Below are 8,249 nucleotides of genomic sequence, written 5' to 3'. Positions count from 1 at the left end.
CGAGGTATGACGAGCGGCATGTGATCGCCTCCATGGCCTCAGCGCGAGTTATCACTTGACGTAAATTGACGTTTACAGTCATGTATGGTACATGTTCTTCGCATGCAGAGAGGCACATGTAAACATCTGCGTACTGCATTGTCATCTATGCAGTCATTCCTGTCAGTAATTAGTGTTCCCGGATGCGTATGATCCGCAGTTATTATTCTCGTCTTGCATGAGTACATGGCAATCTATAAAAAGAAAACGGCAAAATAATTGTGAGAATTTTTAATTAAGGTTTAAGGACACCATGCTCTACGATAGTTTATTTAGCATTTCTCGACTACCCGAATCCGTGGAGAAATACAAAGTGAATAAAGACGTTGCTGTCATTAGAAAACTTAGTTGAAAAGTCTCACACGCCGACAGTCATGACCATCTGCCGGACATATAGTTGACATTATGGCAATACGGGAAGTCCAACGACCAACAGGATCGCTGTTGGTTGGTGCCAACTGAGCTTTTACCCAACAAGCAGTGTGTTTGGAGAGGCGAGCGAGCGTTTTGAAGTTTGTGGAGCTGCTTGTTCGTGACGAGGATCGTGCATGTGACGGCTGAACGTGTATGGCAGTATGGCTTGACGAGGTGGCTCAATGCATATGTACCTCTGAAGCATTCGACCATTGCGTGCGGGCAGGATGGGGTACATGGCTGATCTACACAAAACAAATGAACAACATTTCAATTTCCCTTGCAGAACTCCTAGGGTTTTAAATATCTCCCTTGTTTTGGATGAACTGCAAACAAAGCCGCCGGAGAAATCTGCACCCTATCCTTTCATGGATGGTCAGCACGTTTTTGCAGATTTTGAGTTGCGAGAACGCTTGAGATGCAATGACACAGCGATGCAATAGTGAAAAAGGAGAAATTGATGTAGCGGTAATATTGGCTACGAGGCCGAAGGGCGTTCAGCCCACTGGGGTGCAGTGACTGTATCCTCGAAAATAGAAATTGCCTCAACTGCCCATCTGTAGATCAAAATTTGATCTTTTTTGTGAACTCCTTCTGGCACAAGATTCTTTAATCTGACTCACCCGAAACAAATAGGAAGCGATTGCCCACAGTGCACATTACTATTGAATATGCGGTGGTGCAAAATGCTCCGTCATCAGGCCGCTGAAGCAGCATACCGGATAGAAGGCGATAGAACAGCGGGCCTCTTCTGAAGATGCTCCAGTGAGCAAATATTCATCGCTGCGCATAGGGGTTGTCTGAAATGAGACGGACAATGCGCAATATGCTATCCAGCTTGTCATAGCAATATCTCGAAAGTGGCAGAGAATGTTATCTATTCGATATGGTCCATCTCGAGGGAAAATCGCTCGACTGCCTGGTTGATAGGTTGATCCGAACCACTCCCATGACATTTTGAACCGATATCTCGCGTGCGAAAGCATGCGAATCCAGAATGAGGGAGTGGCGTCCACAGGGAGTATTACAAGAGAAAGAAAAGAGGGACCCAGTTGTCAAATTAAAAGTAGGCACTGTTTGTAATGTCGAAGTTGTGTGTTTCTATTTCTTAGAGTTGCAGCACGAGACCCAATTTATACGATCTTTGTGCGTTCCAGATCATGTGAGGTAGTCGGCCTCAATTCTGCTGAATTGAGGAAATCAACACTGTAACTTATTAGATAGGGCCATTGACTACGGGTCCGATTATACCGAATCCACTCTATCTTCGCTGTCAATACAGCACAGTGCTAACGTGTTACGTCTTTCTTTCGTAGAACCAGGGAGAAAGAGTCGAGGTGTACAACTGTATCTTCTACAGGTAACATTGAAGCAGGGGGACACTTCCAAGGACTCTTTTACATCGGACATGTGGTCGCTCCACGCCTTCGAGCGGAACGACAACGCATACATGTCTCAGCTCCTGGCATATCGTTGAAACTTTCTCTGAAGCACTTGGTGCAGCGATTCTCAGCATTTCCTGAGAACGTCCCGGGCGGACAAGGGCGGCACTGACCGCCTTCACGCCCCAGGCCAGGACCACATTGGCATTTCGACATATCACCAAACGCGACTGTCGTCCTATCCAGAGGGCATGGTTGGCAATCATCTGAGTTTTCCCTGTTTTGGAAAGTACCAGGAGCACAGCGCTCGCAGACATTTATGCCCTCGACGAAACGTGTAAATTGCCCAATATCGCACCTTTCGCAATCCTGATCTTGGGCTGGGTCGCACGCTTCGCATCGGTTGCCAATCCTCTTGGTCCGCGGAGGGCACCTGCAACCCTCACCAGCTCCATCGACCCCGCATGTGCATCGCCGCCCGTCCAGGGAGACGAAGTCAGTGGCACATTGGACGCATGTTCCGTCCTTCCGTAGGCTTTCTGTGTCTGAACAAACGCATCTCGTTCGAGCTGCGTTTACGCCACTTTCACCTGGAGGGCATGGAAAGCATGAGGTTGTTGACCGAACAATGCTCACTGTGCCATCTGGGCATCGTTCACATCTCTCTGATACTACGTTGAATTGGAAACCTGGCCCGCAGGCATTGCAACCGGGTGATCCGGTAGCACAAGTTGGGCGACATTCCCGTGAACCCACACTCCGCGACTCGGAGCCCGGAGGGCATGGCTTGCAGCGCGAGGCACCCACTTCATTTTGGAAAGTACCAACTGGACACCTTTTGCATTCGTCTGCACCCTCCAAATCTGTAAACGTCCCCGCTGGGCACATTCTGCAGAAGAAAGATGAACGAGAGGATATTCCGGAGGCTGTAGGAATCAATTCGAGGAGGCGCCTGCCCCGGCGTGCTCGGAACTGGCCCTTTGGGCAGGGCAAGCATTCAGGGGCGTTCAATGAGGAAGTAGTCATTCCCGCGGGGCACTCATTGCAGCGAATTCTTCTTTGCGAGGGGGAACGAAATAAGACGGTTCCGATGGGACATATCACACATGCGTCCTCACTTTTGCTTTCTTTTTCTGAAACTCTTCCTTCTGGGCAAGACTGGCATGAGAAGGACATAGGCTCGCTGGAGAATGTGTTGATGGGGCAACGGCGGCACGGCGAGAGGGAACCTTTGGTGAAAAAGCGACCAATTGGGCATGGAACGCAACGCGAGCGGGCGCGGGTTGGGATGGTTCCATCTTCGCATCTTGTACATTCAGTAGCGTTAGCGATCATGGAAACACGTTGCTTCTGGCACGGAAGACATTCGTCTCCGGAGACGAATTGCCCAGGGACACAAGTTCGTTGGGCGAGCCCGTCTGAAAACAGTAGTGCCCAGAGCAGCAGACCGAGAAGCAATGAAGTCGTATTCATGACGGTGCTCCTCAGTAGTTGCCGGGAGTAGGAACGGTAAGAAGTTAATAGTTCGTGAAGCGCAGATGAGATAGAAATGTCTCTATATGTACAAGTACGTAGATGCAGGTTTACGGTACCGTCTAACTCGTACTGTAAGGGAATGCGAAAAGGAATTATGAACACAAAACGCAATATTGCAGATTCTGGGGTGCACTTCCTTTTTAAGTTTTTCATTCCTTTGGCCAAGTGGCCTTCATGAAATACCCTGAGCTCGCATCACTTTGTTCAGAAGTCGAAAGGCTGGTGCCATCTATTCCTTGAAGGGACATGCAAAATCGATATCTTGGTGTCTCTTCGGGTGTCCTATGATGCCACTTCCGCATCCTGATGCCGCAGAGGGCGATGCCGTAGCTGTTTTCCGAAGCACGGAAAAATATCAAACATGGCAATATGGAGACATTGCGTTGAATTTGCAGGTTTGAGGATGCTTTGGCAATGTCTGACGTAAGTCTGGCTCCTGAACAGATGAATTACGACATAGGTGGTCAGTGGTTTTCATTGGCGTTGGACATCTTTATGCTTTTCTGTATTGATGTCAATGCATCAACAGGTTAGATGAATGGATGTAGCCTTCATGCTTGCATCGTCATCTTTTGATGTTTGAGTAAATACAGTCTGGTACTCTTTTGCAAAGAGAAGGCAAGGGGAGGCTGAGGAAGTCCATACTCGTTGCCACCCCTGACGTTGCTATGCTGGGGAGGGGGATGTTTTCTACAAGGGCATGCTGGGTACAGCTTCCCAATGTACCCTACACAGCCAAATCATGGCCGCTGATATGGTGACATCTTGTGAAATCGAATTTGAATTGTCTTTAAGGATGCCCTATGACGGCAGTAGCTGGGTGCGCTTTGCCCTGTATCAGTTTGCCATGTATCAAGATAAATGGTACAGGACGGTGTTCTCGTCACGAGCGTCATGGACAGTGTCTGTCAAAAAGAAAAGAGGGTAGTAGGTCGCTCTGTTGAATTCCGCTCCAACTCTTCGTGAAAATCCTGCAAACTAAATCTAACAGAGCCCTATATATTTCCCGAGAGTCTTTTCATTACCTCGCGGGTCGCCCTTGTGTCACGAAAATGCAACTTTCATCAAGGCGAGATACTATGTTGTTTAACATACTTTGCGTTATTGTCGTTTCTCAGAGCCTCACCCACGTGTATGCTCAACTAGGAATTGAAACATGTAAGCCTGGAAGTTTTCGGAAGGGTCTTGACTGCATCAAGTGCCCCGCCGGTACCTTCAGCACGGGCTTCAATCTCCTCAGCTGCAGAGAGTGTCCTGCCGGGCGCTTTCGAGATATGGAAGGCGCAAGCTCCGAAGATCAATGTCTTTTCTGTCCCGCCGGCACTGCAAACGAGAAACAGGGTTCCACCAGGTGCAAAAAGTGTACAGCAGGCACATATTCACTTCCTGGTTCGCTGCTCTGCGGCGCATGTCCACCAGGCACTTCTTTATCGAGGTTTATTCCAGCATGTCAACCCTGCCCTCCTGGATTCTTCAGCAACGAGACTACCAACAGGTTTTGCCAGCGTTGTCCAGACGGGACCTTCACGAGCGAAGGTAACAATGCAGATCGAAATTCAGATATTGGAGCGACTTCCTGTGAAAAGTGCCCTCCTGGTACGTTCAGAAGGAACTCAGCATTTGGATTTAAGGAAGGGGGAGAAACCTCGAGTAACAAATGCTTCAGATGTCAACAGGCTACCTTCAGTGATGTTGCGGGAGCCAAGTCATGCAAGTTATGTCCCACAGGCACGTTCTCACAAGCGGGTGCAACGAGCTGTACACCTTGTCCGAAAGGTACTGCTAACAATCGAATTTTCGCGAAAAGGTGTTCGTCATGTCCAAGTGGGTTCATTACTATGGGTACGGGAGCTGCGCGATGCAAACATCCCACTCGTGGATGTCCATTCAACACGTTTGAGGACGCAAGTGCGGAGTGTAAGTCTTGCATGCCGGGACAAAGGCTTGTTCTTGCAAAGAAGAGGTGTGTCCCGTGCCGAGAGAATGAAATTAGTCGCGGTGGCGTAAGCACGAGGTGCAGCCCGTGCCCTCCGAATAAAATTCCATTTGGAGACCTTACACGTGAAGAGAAGGCTGTCTGCTTCTGCAAGCCTGGATTCGTCGATGATGGGGAAGGTGGATGTGCACAATGTCCCGCCGGTACTTTCTGGCAAAACGATTTCGACTTTTTCCTCTCGGGTCAAAATTTCAGGAGACAAGCAGTTGCAGGTAGAACAATACGAGGGATATGCACAAATTGCCCCGAAGGAAGCTTTTCTAATCTGCGGGGACAAACTTCGTGCACGCCCTGCCCTGAAAACAGTTTCCAGAGCCATGAAGGAGCAACGTCATGCACGAAATGTCCAGAGGGGTCGCGAACGCCGAGGGTTCTGGAAATGTTCACGGATGCAATCGGTCCTGTGAGATGTATCACGGATGAATTCGCATGTGCTCCTGGAGAAATACGAGATGAGGAAGGCAAATGTATTGCCATTCGATGTCTGGCGAATAACACGGTCCTGGAAAGAGGGAGATGCATTGGAAACTGCCCCATTGGCACACGGGTGCTGGGAAGGCGATGCCGTAGGTGCGAGGGGACAAGCCCCGGCGGGCTCTCTCGAAGGTGCACCCGCTGCCCTGACCAACAAAGACCAAATAGGCGTGGGGACACGTGCGTGTGTAAAAGAGAATTAAGGATGGTAAATGGGCAGTGCGTCCCATGCCCGTTCGGAACCTTCTACTTTGAGACATTGGACTTCGTCGGAACATGCATAATGTGTGCAAATGGAACTGCGGGGCCTCGTATTTTCATTTCCGAATGCGAGCCGTGCAGGAGGTCGTTTTTCACAAGAGAAAAGGGTGCGAGGAGATGTGAACAGTGTCCAAGAGGAATGACAACATTTCCTGACGTTCTAGGAAAACTCCAAAATGAATGCCGGCCGAATAGTCGGATTGCATAAATACCGCGCCATCCAGTTGTAAGTAAATATAAAGCATGACTGGCATAAAGCGTGATTGCCCTTTCGTTGCGCCTTGTCAGGCACACACTCCCATACAGCGAGAGATGAGAGCGTCAGAAAGTGACTATTCTTTAAACGTGTGTTAGAATACGATTGACGGCGGCGCAGGCGCTACATATAGCGGAATCTATAAAAAGCAATCCTGTCTTCTCCGTGTGAGTGACGGGAGTTGTTCGGTTTGAGCCTGAATTTTGGCCGCTATCCTCTGCTGCACGCGGTCGCAGCAATCAGGCCTTTCGTGCTCACCACAAGTTTGATCCCCATAGCCTGATTGAATATATACATGGTTCTCTTTTCGTCAAACTGCGCTGAGTAAAAATCACAGAGACGAGGGTCTCCGTCTGCCACTACTGTTACTATGGGGAGTAGGGGTGTAGGGGATTAGGGGGTGCAAGGGATTTAGGAGGTTGTGTGAATTTTTTACCCTTGCTAAAGCTTCTTGAAACTGTACCCTTCCTGGAAGGGGCAATTTGGTAATCGGGGGCAATTTGGTAATTTTTAGTCTTCCCCTTCCAGATTCTCCAAAACATTCCGTCCACATGCCAACACTACTCGTACAACTTGGTACGTCCTCCCTCGTTGCCCTGCGTTGCAGAAGTCCGGCAAAATTCGAACTCCTGCTACGCCACGGTGTCCCAACCTTCATCAACCTCTCTCCTGTAGCACCGACATCATGACTTCAACTCCAGAATTGCGTGAGTCATAGGACTCTCCATGCGAATACAGAGTGCGATTGAAAAACAAGACAAGAACGCGATGCATTGACAAAAACGCAGCGAAGGCCACCGCGCTCCTTCGTACAGGTATGAAAAGGTCCGTCGTCGTGAGAGCGACATGAGTACCCCGGGCAACAGTAGATTGCATTTATCGCGCTCTGCAAGAGCATGACGAATCGAAAATCGAGGCCCTCCTATCTCCCGAAGCCCATCGCAGAGGACGCCGACCAGTTATTACTGAACGACAGTCTAGTTTGATTAAGAAAAGGATTTTGTATGCAGCTGAAAAGGGTTTCGCACTTTCAAATAGTGATGTGCGGAATATAATGACTGAGATAGCGATTGCTAGCCTGCGTGTCTTTGTCGTGCAGCTAGGAAGTGGGGTAAGGCCGGTAGGGCCGTTGTAGAGCGATGCTGTGCGGTAGCATGCCCCTCTTTACTATGTGTCGTAAGAGAAGGAGACTATATACTAATCTATCGTAAAGGGTTCAGAACACGAGTGGATGCAACGAGTGCTGGAGAGCGATATATGCCATGAAAGAGGTGCAAAATGCAAATGTAGCTGAAGGTGCAGCTGTGCATGACACGAAAGAGATGGAAGATCGAATGCTCCCGGAGCGACGGGATGATTCCGGAGTTGCCATATTTGGCTCCACGCCATATTTGGCTACACTCCCCCTTTTAGAGGTCAAGTGCGGCTCGGTCTTCGCGGACGGGGTGCTCTTGCGTTGAAGGAGGCGTTCCAGCATCTGGGGTACGTCTTGTTTGACACGTAGAATAGGTTCAAGGGTATCTTCGGAGGCTGGAAAGCCTTTCCAACCGCTGCGGATCTTGAGGCCCTCAGCGTCCTGTACAAGACCGAGAAGGCCGGCAACCGGCATTCTTGTTTCCGAGGACAAATCATGGAACATGATGGCAGTAGTATCCAGAGCAGCATCCCAATAAAACTTGAGGCGAAATCCGTGTATATCTTCCACAGCTCCATTGCGGAGGTCTTGAACCTGAAAATTAGAATCGTTGAGAGCCTTGAGAACTCGTCGAGGGCCCCCGCCAGCGAAGAGCTAATTTTTCACTAGCAGTGAAGTCGGACCGGGCAACAAGTACAAAGTCGCCCTCAGTAATGGTAGGAAGCGAACCTTGCCACGCTGCTTGACGGGAACGTG

The 8,249-nt window shown here is 49.5% G+C and overlaps 2 protein-coding genes; one reads left to right on the top strand and one right to left on the bottom strand.

Moving 5' to 3' along the window:
• Positions 1-1,834: 1,834 nt before the first annotated feature.
• Positions 1,835-3,524, bottom strand: CHC_T00006804001 (hypothetical protein). XM_005710044.1 is given in 2 exon segments: positions 1,835-1,850; positions 1,851-3,524. The coding sequence occupies 1 exon segment, from the start codon at positions 3,522-3,524 to the stop codon at positions 1,851-1,853; it is 1,674 nt and encodes a 557-aa protein (XP_005710101.1). The 3' UTR covers positions 1,835-1,850.
• An 899-nt stretch (positions 3,525-4,423) lies between these two features.
• Positions 4,424-6,310, top strand: CHC_T00006803001 (hypothetical protein). Its single transcript, XM_005710043.1, has one exon. It carries the CDS (start codon positions 4,424-4,426, stop codon positions 6,308-6,310), a length of 1,887 nt encoding a protein of 628 aa, XP_005710100.1.
• Positions 6,311-8,249: the final 1,939 nt, after the last annotated feature.

This window comes from Chondrus crispus, genomic scaffold, assembly GCF_000350225.1.
Source record: "Chondrus crispus Stackhouse genomic scaffold, scaffold_51, whole genome shotgun sequence".
NCBI classification, from domain to species: Eukaryota; Rhodophyta; class Florideophyceae; order Gigartinales; family Gigartinaceae; genus Chondrus; species Chondrus crispus.
Note: the sequence above shows the minus strand (reverse complement) of the source record. Positions and strands in the feature narration are given on the sequence as shown.

Coding starts and splice junctions, on each gene's coding strand:
- CHC_T00006803001 (XM_005710043.1), top strand. CDS start 4,424: ATGCAACTTTCATCAAGGCGAGATACTATGTTGTTTAACATACTTTGC.
- CHC_T00006804001 (XM_005710044.1), bottom strand. CDS start 3,524: ATGAAAAACTTAAAAAGGAAGTGCACCCCAGAATCTGCAATATTGCGT.